Consider the following 24,596-nt stretch of genomic DNA (forward strand, 5'->3'; position numbering starts at 1 on the left):
TCTCTCATTCGTAGAGATATTTGTTACATTTAATGAGGATTGGTTGAGTTAAATATATGAGTGTTGCTTTAAGGCAACGTAGAATGTACAATTATAAAATTCATTGTAAGAACAATTTTCGGAAAAATAGAAAAGATTAAGTGTCCATTTAAAACAATAGATTTTTTCAATGCAAAATTTCAGTTTTCATTAAAAACATTTATCGGGTCTGCAGAAATGAAATAAATTCAAGAATTCTTAAAGATAGTAAATAAAGAAAATTTGAAAACTTTGAAAACAACATTTCATATTGGCCACATGTAGAAAAATATCTTTTAACATAAAAAAAGCTATAACAAATGTGTCAAATTAAATCTAAAACAAGCGTATACAAATCTCTACAAAAGTACGATCAAAATGTCGGCAGATATCAAAATTATTACCGCGCAGAGCAACGTTCGTGCATTTAGTGAACGCACCGCAATCGATAAGTGAGCACGCGGGCATCTAGGAAGGTAAAAAAGGGTAACGGATGACCCTTGAGCATCAGGAATGCAGGATCCCAGCAAGGAGGAGCCCGCGGGAGCCCCGGCCCGTTTCGCCAGTCTGGAAAAACGGGAAGTCCAAAAATCCGCAAGGATCAGGCCGCCATATCGCGAGCTTCACAACGTGAAACGTACTTCCGCGCCTCCTGCGAGCCTGATTGCTACCTCCGCTCCTTATCCCAATTCCCTTGCGCGGGATAACGCGCGGTCCAATCCGGGTGTGATCCCTCGCCTTCGCGAGAACTGCGCTCTGGGGTGCGCGGGTGTCCTTGAACGGAGCGGAAACTCCAGGGAGTCACGTGCGCCTCCCGTCTTCTTTCCGGTCCGCGGATGCTGAGCAACAGGCTAACGCCGCTTCTTCGGCACGGCACGCACAAAGGATCCGCACACGTGGTCGTGATCCTTCCCGATACCTCCTGCTATCCTGGCCCACGAAACTCGCCGCAATAATCTCCTGGGAAGTTTCTATCCCGATCAAGGGGATAAACGTCCACGGCATCGCAAGACACGGTGATCCCCTTTATTCGAAGGGCGAAACGAGACCGTCGAATTCTCCGCGCACGTACACATGTGCGACCGCGGTCGGGGGTTGTTTCGCGGTGGAGTTGCGGCGAGTTATAATGATGTTGCGAGTAACGCAGGAGCAATAAATAATCGTGCAATTAGACCGATCCGCACGAATCAATCTCGAGAGTCCAGCACTTGAAGATGTTTCCTTATCTTAAATCAGGTTTGCATTTAATTTAGATAAGGGGTGCCCGATTATTCCCTCCTAAGAGAGATTGACAGTAGATTATAGAGTTTGTTCGAGGAGACTTTGGCCGATATTTAAGTCGGATGTTATTGAGACGTGCCATTACTCGTGTAATCACACGTAACGTGATACAAAGTAATTTAGCACGCGCTGCATTAATAATCGAGCTTGCTCGAGAAGCTCTTGCTTATAAGAATTTTAAATGCTCTTCTTCCACAGTAAAAGGTAATGAATTATCAGGTTTCGTGGCAATCTCATTGATACGCGAGTCGTTAATCCCCGACGTAACCCGTTATTTCTACGGTGGACGCGAGTTTTCGGCTTGTCGTTGCGTCGGTACGTATAATTTATTTGCAGCTACAGCGTTGCGCGCATAATCCGGGATTAAGCAACGGCGACGCGGTGATAATCAGAGTTTTGTTAATAGAACTGCAAAAGGCTCAAAGCCAGCGAACCTTGATATTACTTGGCGGCGATATAAAGCGTCGCAATCCCGAAAAATCCCGCTGTATCTTTATTACACAGACAGGTCCTACTCCGGGCGGGAAATGCTTGAAAAATCAAACGACACACGGCGAAAAAGACATTAGAGTTCTTTCCTTCCCCCTCTCTCTATGAATCATTTATTACAGCGCATTCGGCATTACGTAATCCAAGGTCACAATCCGCAGATTTATCGCCGGAGACGCCGGTGAGGTTTTAGACTCTCTAATCCCAAGGTGCGCCGCGAAGAGACAAAATGGCGGGATTATACAAATCCTATATCGCTTAATCCGGGATTAAGATTATGGTCATAGACCAACGGCCCCTCGTATCTTTCGGAATTTTTCTCCCATGAAGCGTAACGTGGGGTGAACCGCCGTCGAGCAGCGCCATATGTGACCCGAATTTTCCAAGACGCGTCTCCGCGGTAAAATACGATGTCCTGTGATGATTTCGCTGGCGTTGCGCACACAGGAACGCAAGTGGAACGCTGAACGAACGCTTTGCGAGTCACGCAAGTCATCAGTCGAGTTCGGCAAGCGGTTTCCCATAGAATCGACCATTTTTTCAAGCAACCTCCAGCGATCCTCGCGATGATTCGTGCTGCGATTCGTCGCTTCAGACCGGTTTACGGCGACGAGCGACGTCGCCGGCGCGTTTTCCCGTCATTCTTCCATCATCCGGGCGACAAAGCTCGCCTTGTTCCAGATCTCCTTCGCGCCGAGCAATATCTCGCCGATGCAACTCCACGCAACTCGCACGAGCTCGCGCGCGCGAGCGCGTGTACACGTACGCGCGGAGCACACAGGCGCGGTATCTTTCGAATCGTTCGTAGAATTCCCGTCGTATCAGGACGGGATGTAAAGCTTCCTGGGGGATGAGCCGCTTAGCCTCTAAACCTTGTGTGCTCTGCCATAGTCCTCCCGCCGCCGCCGCCGCCCCCGGCAGCCTCTCGACCGCCCTTTTGTACGAACCATCATCCACGGTCCGCGTATGAGTGGGCGCGTACGTGTGCACGCATACGAGACGAAAAGCGGGCCGTATACGCGGCCCTGCACGAGGATTATCCGGGCTCTGTATTCGTGGGGATTATCTTTGGGCGCCGCGCGTACGTGTGCGAACGGGCTTGTGTGTATGCGTGGCCAAATCCTTTAGTGGCTCCCGGTCTGCTTCTCTCCCTCTCCCGTCGCTCGGTTCTCTCTCTCTCTCTCTCTTTCTCTCTATCTCTCGCTCTCTCTTTTTCTCTTCCATGTGTGTCGAGAGCACAAGGGTGCGCACGTACACAGACACGCACGTACACGGGCGCTTGCGTCACCGGGTTTGACCGGACTGCACGTATGCGCTCGCGTTGGCGCTCGCGCTACTCTACCGATGCCTACGTGTATGTGTGTATGTGTGTGTGCGAGCGCGTATACGTGAGTCCGGGATTAATCCGGGATTATTGGTCGTGTGTGCGCCGCCCGCCGTCCAAATCCAAAATCCAACGCACACAACTCAGCTAATCCCAACCCCCCTTCCACCCTTTCGCCTCCATCTCGTCGCCCTCACCTCGCTTCCCTCACTCGGCGTATCCTGTGTATGCTCCACCGACGGTACGGAGCGTTGTCTACAGGGTGTATCTGAAAGTACGCGCCCGCCAATTTTTGCCATTCGATTAAATCGATCAGCTTCGGGAGTCTGGCAATTCGATTTGCCCGGGTTTTCTCGAAAATTCCCGTCAATTTGTATTTGACGGAAACACGACTTTATACTTACTGCTTCATAATTGATCGGCAAGCATAAGGTTAACTTAAATAAGACACGGAGATTAAAGATTCAGGGATTTTCCTTCATTGAAATTTCCTGCCTCACGAAAATTGCGTCGATCAATAATCTCCATATTTTGCGCTGTATTATTTAAAACGGATATTTTCTGCATGTATTTGCAGTAACGGAGAAATGATATAGAAGTAGAGCGAAAATGTAGAACGTTAACTACAAAAATCGACATTGTAAGATTAAAAATCGTTAGAGCAAACACACAAAACGTTACTCGTGAGATTGTCTATTGTCTGTGAGGCTGATGGCATTACGGATAGTGCGCGACTAGGACACTCAAGAGGTATAAGTGATTTTTAAGTGGGTCTCGAATGCTTCGTTGCGTCCGTAATTAAAGATAGATTACAATCTTCCTTGTCCAGTGTGCGCCACGACAAATAGTTTACCGAATTACTTGCAGCTACATTAATACGAATAAAAATTTTCAACCCATACTCTTATACGAATTATTTCAGCTTGAACTATCAAATTTGAAATAGTCAATTATTTCAAATATCATCATGCTTTAATATTATTTGAAATAATTGACATTTAAGATGAATTTGCGTTTGATTATAAACTCGACAAGTCTTTTCGATACTTATCGAGATCACATCCGATTAAAGTCTTACTAAGAAAAACCTCGACTCCGAATCAAACAGGAGACAAAAGCATGATAGTTGTTAGATATATAAAAAACTTGTCCACATTTAAAAGAAATAAAAAATTTCTAATATCATGCTCATAGAGCACCTTTTACAATAATGCTGATTCGGAGACGGAAGTTATTTCTTATCATAGCACAAAGTTTACGGGTCCTGGTTACTTTGTCGATGTGGTTTCTCTTTGAGATTACGATTTTATAATGTCTTGCGGGAATTTACTCGGTAATGTGTAAGATAAGTCCGGATGTAAGAAAGAAAGGAAACGCGAACGCATACTTATATACACATACGCACGCACACTTATATACATGTGAGAAATATCCATCCGCAATATGGCCCACGATTGCTCTCCGCGAGTTATGATATCGATTTTGCCTTTGGCTTAACGTGTGGTCAGGTTGAGAGCTAGAACATATACAGGGCGTCCTGCGAGAGAATCATTCTCCTTTGTGAGAGATGAGAAAGACTTGGCTTTTGCTAATTCATATGTACCATTGTAATGTATCAATTAATCGATAATTATTGCACAATTTGCAGCTTTTATTCTCCTTTTCTCTTTTACTTTCTTTTTTTTGAAATATTGAATATTTAATGTCACTACTTTCTCCGTGAAGAAAGTATTCTTGCATTTTTAAATAAAACGTGCATTCGTATTAGAACATTTGGTCACACAACTTGTGAATTTATCTCACTATGAAGAATAGAAGCACATTGTAAGTACGTCAATCATTTCAAGTTTTAGATGAGTATGATGCATATGAATATAATTTTCCGATCGAGGCTTGTATCTCGCGAGTTTGAAAATTATCGACTCAAAGCTTTTGTGCCGCGGGGACCTTTTTAATTCTGACAAGAGCGAAAATGGTGGGAATTCAAAGGCAGCCCGCCACAAAAGGTACCGTCTCCCTGGCAGGGAGTATCGCATAGGGTTAAATGGCGTAACGAGTCCGATCGTATGGCGCAAGACGCCATGGTAGATGTTCGCAGGTCGCCTAGCCGCATAGCCAGGGATTCGAATTTAATCCGGATTAGTTCGTAAGGGTCACAATATCCTCCCCTCTGACTGCACCTCGTCGCCGTCCGTTCCACCGTCCGTGCACACGGATGCGCGCATATAGACGTCTAGGTAAATCCGTACGGAACACACGCGGACGATTATCCTAATTCCGAGCTGACGCTTACGGCTCGCGGACTAAAAGGGGGACAAACGATCTCATCTTTCCAGCTCACCTTTGATACGAGCCGACGCGAAATCATTTTTTGACAAAACGCGAACTTATTTCTCGAATACGTTTAAGCGCCTGATATATTTGTGCTGAATTTTTGACTGTATGATAAATTTGGAATAAAAATAGAATTACTCTGAATTTAGTAATCTGCGATTGTTAAACCTGTGTGCTACAAGTGGCGTTTCAAATTCTGGTGTTATATATGCAGCAATAAAAATTATGACATTGTTGCTTATTTGTATCAATGTTTCCTTCTCCATGAGAAATTTCATTGCATTTTTGAAAAATTTTTAAAAGCGTATCTCAATGAGAAAGGTGGAGATAAGAACAGAGAAAGGTAGAAAAAGGATCTACGAGTACACAGAGGAAGAGGGGGGGAGGATTAACTGTGACGCACGAAGATTTAAGGAGAATCCTCGAAATCCGTGGATTTAGGAAGTGCGTGCTTCTGTCCACCCGTATCCCCCATTGCACATTGCGCCATCCTTTTCTCCTCGCGTAGGTCGGGACTGGAAAGGCAAATATGTACTTTTGCTCCTCGTATTCCCTAGTATCGTCGCGTATGGTCGATCAACAGAACCATCTCTTTGGAAATTTTTAAACCGATTCTTCGACAAGCCAGTCTCTAAAAGAAGAATCCTATGAGCAGTTTGGCAACTTTATATAATGTCCAAATTTCTTTTTTCTCGTAGCAGAATTGTAAAGAAAGAAAGAAAAATTAGGATAAACGATGAAAAACACACAACGCATCAAATAACAAGGATTATGCAAATGATAAGTTTGGCGCGCTTAATCATGTGAATTCAATTATAAACATCTCTTCCGCTTTATGTGTGTCTAAAAATTTTGGTTTCTTTTGTTTTAAGAAATTTTGTAAAATTTTATGACAAAAACGTTACATATTCTATTTTACATAGATTTGTCCAAAGATAATATAAAATATTCAAATCTTAAAAAATATTTTCAAGAAAATAGGATGCATTACATTTATCATTACATTATAAATATTATTAATTAAAACCATAAAAATTTTGTTTTATATTTGAAGATAATTATAGAGCGAATGATTTCGCTCTCTCTGATCAAATATAATTAAATGATTAAAATTACTATGTTTCATCTCGCGATAAGAATATTATATATCCGTTTGCTACATGTTTAATTTTTCTCTGAGCGTTTGCTATATGTTTAATTTTTTTCTGAGCGTTGCATTTCTGACGAACGTTTACTAAACATAATAGGAAACTCCGTGTCACGTCTGTCTTTATGTAGCGTTTAATTCTCGCTGCAAACGGACGCGAGCAAATTGTTTCTACCGCATTATCGAGGATCAAGGAAATTCCGCCGATAGTCTATCTCGTTTACAAGCTTTAACGACCCCTCTCGCACGACCTCCATCGAGTATACGTCTTCGTCATTCTCAGCGGAAGCGGGACTTTATAGCGCGACATAGCAACCGAGATTCTGGACTGTCGCAAATGAAACAGCTGCATTTTGGACATACATTCTCCGCAAATAACATCTCGGACAACAATCTTTCACTGTCCAGTGGTAATTGCGTCAACGATAGTAACAATATCTTAACATTGCTGTCTTCATTACAGTCGTTCATTATATCATTATTTCATGATAAAATACATTTGATATCTCATTTTTTCTTCTATTCTACATTTCTGTTTTATGAACCAAATTATAATTTAGGCTAATCATATATGTTGTTCTTGAAATGAACAATTCTGAGATTAATGAAATAGAGTTCCTGTGAATTTTGAATAATCTCTGCCGCTTGCTTTCTCTCTATCCTTGCACAAAAGTTATATCGACTTTTGGCGAGCACGAGACAGTGATGGCGATTAACCCCGCTTCCGTTTGGCAGACTACGTTAATGGACGTGACATCGATGCACCGTTACCGCATTTTCCTTGTCATCCCGGTAATCTCGACCGAGTTCGCGTTGTGAAGACGCTAAAGTTGTTCTCACACAGATCCAGTCTCTCGTAAAAGGTAAAAACTTAATTCGATCGGCGAATCGACGATTTATTATAGTCCCTGGAAGCTTATGTAATCTGTCAAATCTGAGATACAACCCCGATTTAATGGGGTGTGCATAGGTGTGCTCGTAGGGACAAAATAGATAAGGAAACGGGAAAAACGTGTGATGAGAATGCTCGATCGTACGAGGCACGATAGTCGGAATTAATTCATCAATATTTATTGAACCTTTTGTTAGTATTTTATATCATTTTTGTATTATTCTGTATTATTTTGCGACAATGGATTGCCGTAAAATAATACAGAATATTATCACCGTTAAGCGTACATAATATTATAAAATATTAATTTTCGTGAGTTCCTGTAAAATTCATCAGTTTCGATACACCGAATGTTGATAATTAATGACCCATCTCGCTTGTTGCACATCTAATTCCATTCTTAGCTGATAATTGACAGATCAATAAACGCGGGCGAGGGGATTACGGAAGAAGGGAAACTTACCTGTGCTGGAGGCGGATTTGCTGAGATCGAAGCCCTCCTGTTTCGGACTTGCGCTGATTTCTTGCTTCGGATGCTGATTGTGCGCGGAGAACGGCGTCTGAGGCGCGCTCAGCGGTGTCTGCGACTGCAGCGGGTGCACCGATGGGGTTTGAGGGTTCTGCGGCTGAGACTGCTGGGACTGATGAGACTGAGGGCTCCTCGGTAACGAGGACACGCTGCTCGGTCTCGATGGCGGCGAGGCCTTGTGTGTCAATGCCAACGCTTGGCTCTGTAATCGAGAAGATGCTCGTTAATATTTATTTTCAGCAGCAAACACGATTTCGGCGAGATGCTTGATAATATCGAGTATGTAGAATCATATCGCAAGATTCACATGAGAATGCAACTGTTCGTTTCAACGTTGTCAGGGAGTAGGTAGTAGAGAAAGAGACTATTTCCATGAAGCTTCAGCATTAGAATAACACATGCAGAAAACATGAAATTATCTTGTAAATCTTACACTGTACGATAAAAAATTGTTTATGTATCGTGACGATGAAAAAGAAAGTTTAATACCAAAAAGCATGATTTATATATTTTTATGCTTATTACTCGGGCAACAAGTTCTCTCCCAGCTTCTATATTGTCCTCAGCGGAGTTGCAAAGCGAAAATATTTTCTGCGTATAAGAGCACGTTATGTGTATGCATGTGTGTGTGTGCGTGTAAATTATTTTGATGCTTATTTCATCGCCCGTTTATGTATAATCCCGCGAGAGTGCAGTAATCGCCGCGGGATAATATAAATCCTTCGCTGTCCTTAATCTCCGAAGACAAAATTCCCTTGTGCATCATACTTCTAACCGCCATATGATTTTTCCATTTACGTATAACAAAATTTTAATAAAAAATTAGGTTTTAGTACTTTGTGTGCATCAGAAATATTATACCATCACAATTTATCTTCACATGGTTATACCAATTGTTTATATTATATTTTGTTTATATTTAGTGATTTTTAAATCATTAAAGTATTTATTCGATAACATAAGTAACAATTATCGCTATTGCGGAAACAACAATAAACAATTTCGCATGATATCCAACATATTCGCGATCGCGAGGGGGATTTACTTTTCGAAATCAGCTCGTGGGCGAGTGAAGGATGCGCGATTGGAGGCAATGTGGCGATTAAAAAAGCCTTCGACGGCAATTCACGGTGGGAGCGTCGCCTAAACGCGGTCGAATCTGCGACGTTTCGGTCAGCCCGAACGAGCCGGAGATGATCTAAGCGTCGTCGCCGATGAAATCTGAGCACGTGCTCAATTCCGAGCGGCGGCCAGGCTAAGGCATAAGCGCGGACTTAGATTTATGTATGAGTGAACTGAACTTAACACTAACGGCTAAGCCGTCCACGGTGTCAACTGGGGTCAACTGGACCCAGAATGCGACAATCCTACACCGCCGCCGCCGCCGCCGCCGCTGCCGTCGTCGATGTGCGAAATGCACACCACGGCGCGATGGTTTTCGTCGTCTGAGAAGAAACTGGATCGTCGATGACGCCTCCGTGGAATACAAGCGTAAATGACGGAACGAGCCGCGATGCGAGGCGACGTTTAACCCTCCGCGATCCTTCACGACTTCCTGCCGCGTTCGTGCTCGCCCGTAATCAACGATTTTTGCGGATACTTAAGCTCGTTATTTAATTAGCAAATTATAGAATGTAATCAACCGATATAGCCGCAGCCTTGGATAATCAGCAACGGCCGGGACGCGTTAATTATTTTTCGAAGATGATCTTGACCGAGGATCGTTCAACTGCTCGTTTCGTATCTTATGCGAATTAATTCTTTGAAGACAGATGAACACTGAAGACAGTTGCACAGTTTTTTCATTTTATTTCTACAGCAAGTACACTTTATCTTTATATATTCTTGCTGCAGAAAATGTTAAAACGAAATACATGCTTATCGATTATTCCACCCAGAGTAAAAAGAAAAAGATACTTTTTTTAGTTTCTAATATCTCTCTGCATTTAATCTGTACGATCTAACGAGCAACGGCAAACGCTCCAGTGATTTTTTCACTTGCCCGGACTGTACCGGGGTACCAGCTACTGTTTCGGGAGCTGCTTCGAGGTATGCACTCGCAAAAAACACGTCAGACCGCTGAAGACCCGGGCCTGAAACGGGAGTGAGCGAGAAGAGGAGGATGACGACGGAGAAGAAGAACAAGAAGAAGAAGGAACAGAGGGGCGGAGAAGCGGAATGCCTGGAGGTGCCGAAGAGAGCAAGAGAGAGAAAGAGAGAGACGGGCAGGCGGGGACCGGTGTCGTTGACGGAAGAGGGACGAGCGGAGCGACGGGTCCTGCGGGCCCAACGTGGAGGAAAAGGGCGACGCGGGAGAGGGTCCTCGGCTCGTTTCCGCGCGAGGAACGAAGATGAACGCAAGACCGAAAGCGGGAGCGCGTAAGAAGGGGCAACAGGTGGATGGGGTTAGCGGCTTATCCAGCTAACGCCCCAAGTGATATCGCGGTAACTCTGCCGTGACGTGCGAGGGCTTACGACGCCGTTGTCGTAAAATCAGGAATTTCGGTTCACCCATCGATCCGGCTTTCGCCGCGGCCGAGGACGCGGATTGGTCTTGCGTCGACTACGGGATCGCGTGCGAAGGAACGCGCTCCAGAAGCTTCTGGCTTCAACGAACGCATCGGTCCTCGATCACTCGTTTGCGAACGATGGAAATTATAACAAACAATAGAGATTTATGCAATATCGGGAGCAATATTGACAGCAATATAGAAAGAAAAATGATTGCTAGAGTCAACGATGATGCTTTGCCGGATTTTTTTGTATTGTCACGCACAAGCGGAGCAGAATAGAACAAGTTGGTGCGAAATTGTGCAAACGTGCCATCCCTCGTGCCCCGGATGTTCGGATCTCGACGACAGCCGAAACGGCACGGCGAATAATTAACCGCGGAGTGCGGTATCGCGCCGTGCCGCATACGACAGCGTTCGGCAGCGTTTATCGGCGGATCAGCTTATCTACCGGGTGTAACGGAGATACGCAGCGACGGCGTTTCCTGCTGGTGTGTGTTTCCCGTTAAGGCGATAACCTTAATCGCTGACCAAGCACAGGATCCTCGTAGACCTGGAGTCGCGGAAGAGCCGAGATTCGAGAAATCAAGTGCGACGGAAGCGGCGCGCTCCGGGATCCGCCGCGCTCCAGATCGGCCGCGCAAACGAGCTTACGTAAGGCCGAATCGCGATGACGGCCTTTAATTTTGGCCAATTGAACGCACGGTCCTTTTCGGCGTACGCATCTTACGTCAGCGGCCACGCCGTCGTTCCTCGTCCGGCTAATTCCATCCATCAAAAAATCCGCGATGCCCCTTCGTATGGAGATCCCGTTCTCGTCTCGTCTTGTCTCATCTCATCTCGTCTCGTCTCGTCTCTCTCGCGGTTTCTGCGGCAGCGTTCGACGCGCGTAAATTACTGAGCGTGCTCGCCTCACTCGTCTTTATTAATTCCTCGAATACCGCATTAACCCGCGTAACGAAAAATCGCGCTGCTGTTCTACAGTGATCGAAGAAGTATTTTTAAACATTCGTTCAGCTCCGTGAAATTTTTGCGAAAATAATCAACCAAGGAGAATTATAGATGATCCGATCTGAAACAGCTCCTGATCCGAAATTATGCCGGAAGCTGTGATCACTTCTGTTGTTCCTTCTGTTCGTTATATTTCGTATCGGATTTTGAAATCTTTGCATCTCGTCTCTATAATATAATTACTTGTTATTGTTAAAAATTCCTGGAAATGAAGATAAATCATTTTTTTATAAAGCATTGGTAGGCACTCGTCAATTTTTCCAATCTCCATCAACGCAATAGTATGCAGTGTGATGTATACTACTGATTCGTACACTTATTCGTAAATCTACTTAACAAAATTTTACGCGATCCGCTATCTGCTCTACCACGCGCGATAATTCGCTATCTTTCGGCGGTCATCGCGTGAAACGGAATCAAATTAAATGTGGCGCGACCCATATTAATCTGCAACATTCTAATCGTATTTATCGAAATATCGAGCCGGCGATATCCCCGAGCGATAATTGGTTCCCTCTTTGTGACAGATAATCCGCGGATTGATGCGTTCGCGATCGCGTTACGTAAATTGTTGCCGACCCGAATGTCGGATCGCGTTCCTAAGTGCAAAACATGGTAAAGCTAAAGATTAGAAAGCAGCAGATACGATCTTCTACCAGCAGCGATCACTGAATTCGAGGGCTTAGCAGAGAAAGCAACGAGGAGATATGAATATATCATTGCAGAGTTACAGTCCAAATGGGCGACATGCCCGTCAATTTTGTCGTTGATACGAATGTGAGGAAAAAATCATTTGCAATTGCACTTCCAGTTTACGTAGCAAAATGCTCGTATGTGAAAAATAATGATATATCTTTCTCTAAAACAAATAAACACGATGCATGAGACAAACAATTTCTCCATACGCACATGATTTCTTTCATAGAAATATAATTATTAGATAGATTTAATAGCTTTTACCCAAAAATATTCCTGAAAGAACTGTTTAAAAATTTAATCATTTCGTAATCCATAGAAGCTGGATATTATCAATTTTTCATATGTATTTAATCCATTAATCCGTATTAATTAAAAACCCAAAATATTATGTCACATATAAGAGTGCGCGTTCCATTTTTACATCCAATAAAATTGCTCGACCGTCGTCTTCCTGCTCTCCCCTCTCATCGTGGTAATTAACTTTTCTTTCTATAATATTCACCGACAAAACAAAGGATCGTTGCTGCGGCATAAAAAAGTAATGCAGAAGGAGAGAGACAGAGAGAGAAAGAGAGACAAAGAGAAAGAAAGAGAGCGAGAAAGAAAGAGAGAGGACCCGCGAGCTCTACCTGCGTTTGATATATCGGCTTCGGTGGCCGGATAGATGGATTACAATCATTCTGGGAGCTGGGGTGGTCAAATACCGTGACCATGCGTGCTTCAAACGTATCCTCGTGCACGCACACGTGCACGTATGCAACGCACTTTCGAGTACACACGTGGCACCAGTGCGTGCACGCGCAGTCCTGCGTGCAATGCGCTGCAAGGACGCGTTTTCAAGTGCCAGAATGCGTCGCGATTGCTTTGAAACCATGCAGCTTAAAAATATTGGATCGCGATTTCTTCCATCGTCGACGTGCTTTCGTAAATTCGCGTGACTCTTCGAGATTTTTAATGTATATGTATTACTTGATATCGATAATCGACCTCGCTTGGCGCAACGCATCGGAAATCTAATTATAATATCGACAGAGATAAAAAAATTTAATAAATTCTGTATCTTTCTTGTCTATTTCATTCGCGCAAACTATTGTGCTCAAGTTTCGTGATTCACACATTGTCCATTATTTTACGAGTAATCAAATTCAAATTTTGTTACACATCGAATAATTAAGTCGAAAGTACTGTCTTGTGTTTTATATTAATGAAGAATAAAGATGAGCGCTTATATGGTAATGCCATGACCATGGAAAGAAAGTCTCATGTATCTCGAAATAACAGTAATGGGATTATCATTGATCCCTGAATTTTTCCCTGAAATACACCTGTATGGATAATGCATGCTTTCGAGGACAAGCATGCATTCGTGCAAATTGAATGAGCGTCCTCTTTTTAAAAATATTTTTGCTTTCGTCTTTTTGCACTAGCGCTTTAATACATTAATTATGAGTGATCTGTCCAATTTCTTGAAAAATAGCACATCGTGTAATCTCTATAAAACAAAATGAAAACAACTTTTTGAGAGGCATCCGTATAATTATATATAAAATGTTAACATCATATTTACATATATTGCACATAATGTTTTGCATTTTTTATCTGTTTGTTCTTCTTCTATCTTTTTCGTAACGGTCAAAACCGAATAGAAGGCGGAATTGATGATGAAACGGAGCGTGTCAAAACACACACGTTTACGATGATTCCACGTTGATCCTACCATCGCGATGACCGACTCTAAATGACTTCTCGCAAGTTACCTGCGCCGCACGGTGGTTTTTTTCATCGGTGATTTTTCGACATGCTACGGTCACTCGAAAGCAGTCGTCGATCGAGAGATCGAGCGGTCAATGGAGACATGCGGTCTTATTCCGCTGAATGCCAGAACATGAACATGGTCGTGGCACAGGAAGAAGGCAGGGGCACATCCGTATCGTGGTCAGAACCCGTGACCCCCCGATACGTACACGTGTAAACGTACGCGCGTTCGTCCGTACAGCACACACGCAAACCGCGGCTTTGCCAAGGATTATCCCCCGCCCTGCGTTGCCCTCGGTTCTCATTGTGAGATCGCGGAGCGTCGGATATATGCGTGTCGGACTTGAATTAGGATCCTCGATTTTTGATGCGGCGGATTTTGAGAGAGAGAGAGAGAGGAATCGCTCAAATCTGAGAGAATCCTGGCTCCGGCAGCGCTGCGCTCAAAAACCAAATAATTACTGCTTTTATCGGTTCGTTTTTTTTGTTTTCGATCCTGTACGTTGCATCCTGTATGTGCGAATGAATATTTAAACGTACACATTTGCTGTATATTTAGCGTAATAATAATTTTTCGAGAGAAACATACTCAAATTGAATTACACAAAGACTTACGAGTGAGAAAAAATGGAGAAGTCTTCGGCAATTTTTCCAAGAATCTTTCCAAGATTCTCCTGTATTACTTCTTAAACGGTTGCAGCGTTAAAAAAAAGCCGCTTTATTCATTTACTTTAGATAATCGCACGTTATACACGTGGAGTGGCCAGCCGCTTTGAGATGCGAAAGAATGTGCCAAATTGATGACGAGGAATTAAGCGGACTGAAAGCGCGTCCAGAGAGAGGGGTGCAAGAAGCGATAGGGTGGCCAATTGGCTGTGTAATGTCAGAAAGGGGTTGCTTTTCTCGCCCCTCATGCTCGCTGACGCCTAATATAGGCGCTGCGTTATTTTTATAAGTTCGGCAGACTGAACGCCGCGCCGAAACGCTAATCCACGACATGGACAACTTTATTGGAATTTTATCTTCTTTGTCGAATTAAGGCCACGTTCTACGTTCGACGTAGACACAAATTTCCATCACGTTGGCAAATAATTTGCTGTTTCACGTACTCAAGTCTACGTATCAAATAAATGTTTATACAATTCTTTGGTATTCTCTACACAAAAATATGAAGATAAAAATATGAAGATATTTTGCAAGCTATCTGTATTTTATCAAACAGGATCACGCTCTTCGTTTCTCTACAGGTGAAATGGATTGATAACAAATCAATCGCGCGTAAAGTATCGTGCAGATGAAAAAAAATTTGCAAGCTTACCTGAACTTGATCCGTCTTCGTGTTAGCAGCCATCCATGCCTCTACGAAAGTGTCCATTGCGCTCTGAAAATCCATTCCCTTCTGGGACCTCAATGTTTCGCCTGGGCCTCGGAAGTCGCCGCCATTCGTGACATATCGCGTAGCCTTCGAGTCCTCACAAAGTTGTACTGTTCATTTTCGGATCCCGAACACTTATCAGTCAGTCATCAAGAGAGAAATGTGACGGCCTGAATGTGACGAGCTCAAGTCTCTCTAAGTCAAGTGTCAATTTTCGTCGATCGATTCTCCTTGTCTCTCCAGCTTTGCGTCACTTTCAGCACCCGTGTGTACGTCAAGTATCGATCGATAATCGCACGACGACGTGAACTTTCTATTCACGATGGGAATCACAGGGACGTTTCGAGACGCGCGTGAAACGTCCGCCTATTTATATTGCAAAATGTCTTTCTGCCGTTACCGAGTTCTTAATAATTCCTAACTAGTGAATGCTAATGATTAACGCGTGGGTGATCATTTCTCTTACAGCGAAACAGGTTACACGCCTACGATCACTACGATCTGCTCTAAGTTCTATTTGGTATATAGCGGTGATACATTAAATACGATAAGACCGCGCGTATTTCTGACTAGACTGCGGAGAATCACACACGTGCTCGCGACTCATTACGATCAATCGTACAGTTCGGAGATACTCAAAATCGGAGTAAATAGAGTGATCTACAGTCTCGTCCGGTTTACGATCACCGATCGGCGCGTCTGTCCATTCAGGATGTCGCGCGCGGGTACACCATTCTGAACTACGATCCTCGTTCGCAGGATCAGTCACCGTTGCCGGTCATTTCCCTGAAAGAGCCCACGGGGCACTGTTCCAGCGCGCGTGGACCGTCACCGGCCGTCAAAATCGAACATGTGCGTGCTCGGCAAACCCGGGGGGTTTCGATCGATCGCTTCACAGGCCTCGTCTCGCGGTGGCTTCCTCGCAGCAGGCGGATCCGATCACGATCATCACGTTCACATCGTTCCCCTCTTCCTCGTCCTGGATGCGCCTGAGAAAACGCGCGGAGATCAGCGAGCACCAACGAAACGTCATTCGCGCCGCCGTGGAAGAGCACGCTCCGCGAGAAAAGCCCACGTTCGCATGGAACGGCGTTCGAGCCGCGACTGTGCGCGTCGAGGCGTCGCGGCGCTCGATCTGCTGCCCCTACGACGCCCTACCCGCGCCGTCGGTATCAACCCCACCACCGTGTCGTATCGCCGCTGCCGCCGCCGCCGCCACCACCATCAACCCACCACGACACCGTCTCGCCGAGATCGCGGCGGCGGCGAGTGCCTTCCTCTGGTCCTCACGGCGGCTGGTCCTCCTCACCCTCGCACACGCCGGAGCCCACCTTCGTCCTCCACCCCCGTGATCCTGGCGTCTCGCTCGCGCGCTCTCTTATCCACTCCTGATTTCGCCCCCGGAGCTGCCTCGTTCCGGATAAAGCGACGTCCCTCTCGCGGCTTTACCGCCGCCTCCTTTCGTCCGTCCTTGTCCCCCAGTTTCGAGGTATCTTCTCCGTTTTTTTTCCCAATCGCGCATCCTCTTGAGTGTCTCGTTTTGGTTTTTTTTTTTAATATTGTTGCGTGCGCTCATCTGGATTCGTGATTCGCCAACGTTGCCTTCTAGTTCCAGAGTAAGGTGCAAACGTTTTCGTCTTCTTTGAATTTTGTCTTGGCGTTTGCGATCTTTGTCATTTTGATAAGTTGATAAATTTTTATTCCTTTATCGTAATCTGATTTACCTCCCGACAAAACAATGTTATACTTTCATCTATTTAATGTGCAACTTTTCCCTCTTGTCTTTGATTAGATCATTTTCTCTTATTACATCACTCGCTCCATGCAGATATTCGTTGCCGTTGTTCATATTTATATTCTTCCTCGAACTATGATGGATCTTTTTTATCTTGCACACATCTATCTCTTGCTATCCCTTTTCTTTCAAATCTCTCTTTCTTTACTGAAGTTAACTCCCTGCTCAACGCTCTTGTCTTGTCTTGTCTTGTAGGTTGGCATTCCGATCATAAAACCGTTTCGAGGGGTATATTTGTAGATAAGATGCACGATCTTTGCGTCTGTCCACTAGCAATGTATACCTACAAGATATACCTACAAGAGAAGATTTGTGAATCTCGATGACCGAGCATAGGTGTAGGAGCATCGAACGAGATCCATACCATTGCATCAATTTTTGCGATCTCGACTGTAAAATGTTAACTATTACTCTATGCTCAAAAGTTTATAAATGTATCTTTTGCTGTTATAAATCTCTCTTTATGAACAACATTTATAACAATTTATAAATCTAAAGCTTAGGAATAATATATCAAATACACGAAATGCGCTGCATAAACATACACTGCATAATGTAAAAATAAATACTCAATCCAATAATGATAAATAATTAAATACGATGCTTAAAGAGTTTGATGCGTTTAATTCCATGCGATAAGAAACAATAGATGTGTATCCGGATTAGAAATTGATTTTTCGACCTTCGTAATAAAAGCAATCAAGATCCGAAACATCAAAATGTCCATTGATAAGAAAACAGATTAACGGCTCACAAGTTAATATAGAAAATTGTCTTTATATTTGTTGTGTCAAAAAACGTAGTTTAGATTAGTCAAACAATTTTAAATCTAAGCTTGATAAATACACGAAATAACAGGAAAACTGAATTTAAAACAAGATTATTATAAAAATATCAGGAGACATAAAATTAGACGTAGATCACAAAAGCTTTACACAAAATTCCAATTTCTTATAAATTAGTTACTACATGTAATTATCTGTTTTAATTAACAGACATGGTATTAGATTAAAGTAACAGTAATTAATATATAGAGTCGATTTTCTTTCTCTCTCTGTCCAATACGCTTCCTTTCATGCTATTAAAATGGATCGTCCAAATCGGGAGTACCTCAAAGAGAATGTGCACACACACGTATTCGCAGATTCCTGCAAACGTCGTTCTCGGATTAGGCGATTTCTCGAAATTAATTTCCGTACGACAACGAACGAGTAATGTTGCGCTACCGATTCTCGCGGTATCCATATGAATTTCCGGTGCTTCGCGCGCGAGCGACATCCTTGCATATATCCTTTGATTACATCCTTTCACATCCGCGTGTGCGTCGCATACGCGTTCGTGATGCACGTATATGGCTTCACGTCGTCATACGTGATGTCAGGAACAGCGGTGTCGACGTGCACGGTGGTGCAAGGTGCGTTATTATCGTCCGACAATCCGTCGGATTTGGATAAATTTCGAATCGAATATCTGGCCGTTTTATCGACGGATTAACGATGAAATGAAGTATTTGCGGCGTAATCGGGGAATATCTTCGAGGATCGCGAGATAATGCAGCGATTACGTAATCAGTGGCAAAATGTACCTCTGATATTTTCTTATCAGTAGAATTATCTAATGTATTGTTACACGTTCGATGAAACTTATATTCGGTGTGCTTCTCTCTCTCTCTCTTTTATGTGCATTTATCATGAAAATCGAGATAGCAGAAAAATGTCAACGGTGGTTACATTACGAGCCATTCTGTTTCCGCTGGACAACATCTAATAATCACAGTAAAACATTTTAATAGCAAAGCCTTCCTGATACAGTTCCATTTGGTACAAAAAAGATTTTCGCGAGAGTGTTGTGACTTTCGTGGTATTAAATTAATACAACTAAATATAATCGAACCTATCCTGTTATCCATATAGTGATACAATGAAATTAAAAAATACTGACTGCCATATACGGCTTAATTCCAACAGCTCCGATAGCGTCCGATTGGCAGACTGGATAATCCCGGGATTAAACCGCGTGCTCAAAAGTTAATGCCTTATTCACGTGGCGCGTGATATTGCTTTTACGTCACAGAGCAGCTGTACTAATCCTTTAGCATAGAAATTATTTAAACATGATCAAAGCAACGTAAAAAACGATTTATACGCTGTCGCAATAGTGCCGAGAATGCAGGATGAAACGTAGCAGTTTTTAATAACATAAATAATAGCAATTTAAATAAAACATCCGAATTTTGCCGAAAAATATTGTTTTATTCTTTTTTTTTATAGAAATTAAAGATTCAGTTTCTCATTTGAATACTTTATTACGAATTTATTACGACATATATCCGCCGTGCGCGTGAGTGTGCATCATCAGGAGCCAGCGTGTGTAAATCTTCAGGCAAATGTGCCTTGACAGGCTAAGAGTCTAGCGAGATTTCGTTCGCCGATACAGCGTTTTACACTCGCGAAATCCGATCGCATTATTCCCATAGGGATAAACGGTAACCAGGCGCGTCGTGAACGCATCTACGTTCCGTCTCAATGCTGGCTCTTAATCCGTCTTAATCTACCCATTCCGCAGGTATACTTCAAGTTCTCTGCTCGGCCGTTAGAAAAATCGCGGGAGCATCCGAGGAGTCGCGAACGATGTGCTTAACCCGAGCGGATACCAAATATGAGACATACAACGATACTCATCCGCTTACGTTAGGTCTTATTGGCAAAGCTCTCCATTCCTAGGATTAAACGCGCGCAGTTGGAACGTGATTCATCGCTGTCTATGTATATTAAGTGCTTCGTGAATTACTCATTCCCGTTGCACGTTACTCGCCGATGTGCCCGTGCGGTCTAATCCCCGCGCCGCTGATTACGACGCCGAAGCCAATAAAGCATCGCAACCGAGAGCTTCGTCTCGAAGTTCCCTGCCGCCGCGTCCGACGATGCACTCTTCACTCTCCGGTCTCGGTTATACCTCCTCTCGCGCCGGTACATGCACACGGCACGCGCGCGCGCACTCTCTCTCCACTCCCGAGGGAGAGAGGCACGGGGAGAAAACACGACAGTGGGGTAACGATTGCATCCGCGGATGCCTCTGATGCAATCTGTGTGCAAAGCGGTCCAAAGTTGCAGCTCCTACGACGAAGGGCCGTCGTAGAAGGGGTACGTCGTCCTCCCGACGAGGACGAGGAGGAGAGAAGGAGGAATGGGGGGCGAGTCGTGGCGAGAGGGTTCCGGGGGAGTCGGATGCGCGGGTGGAAGAAGGACCACGCGTCCCAGATCACGTCTGGAGGGGGCACAAGAGGACACACCGGGGAAGAGGGGAAGGTTACGTTGTCGGGCGCGGTGGCCCTTGGCAAGGGTGGTTTGCCAGGGTCGACGAAACGCCGGATGGCAAAGCCCTGTTCCCTGGGCGTGCACCGACGGAGCTTGCAGGCGGAGCCTGTGCGGCACGCCTACCATGGAACTGGCAGCTTTCGCCTCGCCGAACCACGAAGCCGGCGCGCTCGTCCTACGTCCAGGACGGCGTACCCCCCACTTCGAGAGTGCCCTCTCGTCAAGGCTCTCTCTCTTTCCTTCCGGAGCTTTTTCGAGGTAAGGACAAGCCTTGCCGTCTTACGACGGGGGCACACGAACGTCTCACACCACCGCGGCATATACGCGTTTATCCGAGGTGTGGGAGGTAGCTGGACGAGGAGGGAGAGGGAGAACTGGGGGGACGGTCGAGGCGGGCTGGCTCGCTGCGAGAAAAGCTGGGTTTTCTCCGCAAGGGGCGATAAAGGAGAAGGCCCAGAGAGGGAGGACTAAGAAGCGCAGAAGAGAGACAACTAAGGCGAGAGTAACGTATGCCCGGAGCTAATTTGCCGGGAGCTTACCCGGGAAATTACGAGCGACCCCGCGCGATGCATCCGAATATCCTCGTCGTCCAATAGGCGGTCCCGATGATGCCCAGCTAGAATTAAAAGAACTAGGTTCGCTTATAGAAGGATGCCTACGGACTTAGAACTGCAATGGTATGTATGATGTTAGGCGAGGCCAAGTGCTCAAGTCTGCAGAAAATGTAAACGCTTTTAAATGTTCTTTAATATTATACATTTTTATTATATTTACATGTTTATTGTTATACATATATTTGTTGGAGATTTAATATGCGACATGTGAAATGTAAATTTGTAAATCTATTATAACTTCTGAATAAAATAATCAAAATTTGATGTGCAATATTATTTAGCAAACTTTTATGTTGTTACCTTTAGTTCAGTAAAATTTAAAGATTTAATGATGTATATGATTAGAGTATAGATAATTTTATTAATATTTATTTAAATTTCATGACTTGAATATTTTAAATGATTTTATTATATAACACTTCTGTATTATTGATTTTCGATACGGATATTTCTTCCGAATACAATTACCAATACAGGGTTCCAGTCATCGCGCACCCTTGTATCGGCAACCGTAACTGTAACGTACATCCTTGGCGAAATAATGCGCGTCACTGCACAGGAAATATCTCATGATACTTTCTATGGTGGCATTAAAAATGTCGCGTTCATACATACTTTACTGGAAAGCATTCATAGGAACCACCGAGACCATGTAACCATCAAAACGTTACGAAACCCAAAGTCATATATCTTTGATTATCACGCTAGGATTAGCACATTGTTCCAATCTGATTAAAAGATTCAGTGAAATGAAGTTTGGACGTCTTATCATAATATTATTTGTCAGGCTAATCTTATTGCATAATTATCATTATCGTTGATTATAAAGACGCAATTCTGTCAGAAGGATTATCTCACTTGTATAATGTGTATGTAGCCATGATTATAACTTTGATAAATTAAAATTTGCGCACACGTGCAAATCAGATATGGTTTATGCTGGGATGAATTGATTAAACACAATATTAACTTTTAAGATAGCTGTTGTGACATATGCTGTGTATTAAGTGATTTTATTTTACTTTCTTCTCTCCAACTCGGTATATTTTTCTTGCTTTACATTCATTGAGAATTGGTATCGCATTGCATATCATATTAACGCACGTGTCAAAGTATCGTCTTGTAAAAATCCAGTTTTGTTATCATGTATATTAATATGTAATTATAAACCAGAGATAAGTAATTAACAAATAAAATATAATTACATATCAAAATAAGGTAAAATGATTCCTCCACAGTACTTCTTAAATCTCAATTGTTTTTTTAGATATTTCCATTTCCAATAAAAACCTAACTGCGTCAATTAAATAAAGTTACGATATAAATTATTTGATCAAATAGTACACACGATACACGGATATGGATTCGGTATGTGAGTCACCAGATTACTCGTTCTGGAGTTCGCATACGCGTTCGCTCTTATTTACGACGGAGACTTCATTCGATTGATTAGCGGAACTCGCAATAAAATAAACTTCCGCTCTGAATTTTATGGCGGAGCGGTGCCACGCCAGACGCGCAACAATAAGCGCAATAATAAAGAGATATTTCGCACTGAGCACTGTACCCCAGGCGGGGGTAAGATACGTTACTCTCGCCGGCGAGACACCCCCGCGAGAGAAAGAGATCTGTCGCGCCGAATCTGCGCCGAGCATGTGGTCTGGCGGCGTTAAGATACAAATTGAAAACCATTTAGCAAATCTCCCCGTAGTTCGAAGTGTTAATAAATTCAGGTTTACGAGGGTCGGAGGGTTACGTTATGGATCCGCGCGAGACGGCTCTTTACTTTACATAAAAGCGGCTGCGCGTACGTTCGCTGTGGGTACGCGCGCGAAAGGGAATCCCCGCGGAATATTTCGAGGTATCGGAACGGATCTTTTTATCGCTCGATCGAGCGGAAGCTCGCGCGCGGAATATACGGCCGTGCAATTTGCTGAACCGAAGGTAACGTGTGCGCGAACGTTAATAAAGGCACGATGGAGAGATGAAATTTCAAAGTAAGTATTATATGTCGTTTTACATACGTCTGCTGTGCCCGCCTTATTTATGCCCTCCTCGCGAATCACGGATTGTGAAATGTTATGCGCATATAGGAGCGAACTTATTAAAAATTATAGATTCATGTACCGTATATTCTTATGGGGAAAGGAACATTTCTGTTAAACATTTTTATTAAATGTTTCATTAAAACAAAAACATGCTCGTCTCATTACTTCGCGCCGAAAGACGGATTTACGCAAATGCTGCTGCACGGCACGCGTTTTTCCTCGGAGAAGTCGATCGCTGCCGCAATCAGCTTTCCGTTCGGCTCATGCTTTATCTTCCTCGGTTCCTGGACAGGACCGCGAACGATACAGAATTTAATACAGCTTCAACGTTCAATAAACTCCGACTGCGGTCGCGCACGTGTGTACCGCACACGTCGCGCCGTATCACGCTAAATTCTAACTCGTCGTAGGAGAGTTGTACGCCGTAATCCCCCGACTACTGCCTCAACGCGAGTCCTTTGAGGGTGAAAACGTTACCGGGAGCAAAGGGTGGGCCGGCCACGCGGGCGAGATGGAGAAGAAGGCTATCGAGGCACGTCGTAGTTTGCGGGAAATCTGTACATATAATACGACGTAATAGGAAAGAGGAGATTTCACTCGGTACAAGGGGAGAGGGAGACTGAAGGCTCGAGGTGGGGCTGGGGGTGAACGGCGGGTGGCGAGCGAGGGAGGTATTATCTGCACGATGCGACGAAGACACGTACAAGCGAGCATACGAGGACAGTCGACGAGGAGGACCGGCGAGAGGATAGACGAGCGACTCAAAGGCAAATATGAGGTTTGGAAATTTGGATTAGGACCTTCGCAGTGGGCGAGAGGACTCGAGGGTGGTCGACGTCCCTTTTGGAGTCCTCGCGGAATGGTCGAACATGTGCGAGCTGCGTATGTGGACGTTGCGAGTGAGGCTTTTCCACATGGCGACCGACATCAAGCTGCTTAGACGACGACTGAGGTTCGGGTTAACTCATGAGGATTGCCTGGATCGCGTATTAATCTAACCGACCGTGAATTAGACCGGTGAGACAAATGTATTCTTGGTAAGATGATTTGAATGAGATCGAAATAGGAATTGTTCGATTTAGAAAATAAAATATGCAATCATCTCTTCAAAGTACGTTACCTTGAACATGAAAAATGCATTCTTGTCATTAGCGGCATGTATAAACAACAATACCTTGAATAGGTTCCAGAGAAAAGATTTTAATGGATACGTGAATGGAAAGAATATATAAATAAATATAATAGCGCGAGCACGTCTACTTTTATCCCGAGGAATCTAAATTGTTATTCCCGAAATTGTCTACCGCTACAATTGCAACTCGGGAAATTTATAACACTACGATAAAATGGAAGCTGCCATCGCAGTGCTCTCTGATGAATTATTCACTTTTTGCCGTACCGTAAAAGCGACACATAATATAATTTACAATTATGATTAAAAATGCAGTAAGACTTGAT

The 24,596-nt window shown here is 43.9% G+C and overlaps 1 protein-coding gene and 1 long non-coding RNA gene across 2 annotated transcripts in view; both read right to left on the minus strand.

Annotated features, from left to right (window-relative positions):
• LOC105286519 overlaps positions 1-16,495 on the minus strand; it is a 41,848-nt gene extending 25,353 nt beyond the window's left edge. Inside the window, exons 1-2 of the mRNA XM_011351531.3 lie at positions 15,308-16,495; positions 7,949-8,216 (exon numbers count right to left, since the gene is read on the minus strand). Coding sequence (XP_011349833.1) covers positions 7,949-8,216; positions 15,308-15,382 — 343 coding nt within the window. The 5' untranslated portion in view covers positions 15,383-16,495. The remainder of the gene's footprint in view (positions 1-7,948; positions 8,217-15,307) is intronic.
• An 811-nt stretch (positions 16,496-17,306) lies between these two features.
• Positions 17,307-20,240, minus strand: LOC105286513. Its single transcript, XR_895250.2, has 2 exons — positions 19,849-20,240; positions 17,307-17,455 (listed from the first exon to the last, which is right to left on the minus strand). It is a non-coding gene; the product is annotated as an uncharacterized LOC105286513 (long non-coding RNA).
• Between the last annotated feature and the right edge of the window lie 4,356 nt (positions 20,241-24,596).

The sequence above is a fragment of the Ooceraea biroi genome, chromosome 14, assembly GCF_003672135.1.
Source record: "Ooceraea biroi isolate clonal line C1 chromosome 14, Obir_v5.4, whole genome shotgun sequence".
Lineage (NCBI taxonomy): Eukaryota > Metazoa > Arthropoda > Insecta > Hymenoptera > Formicidae > Ooceraea > Ooceraea biroi.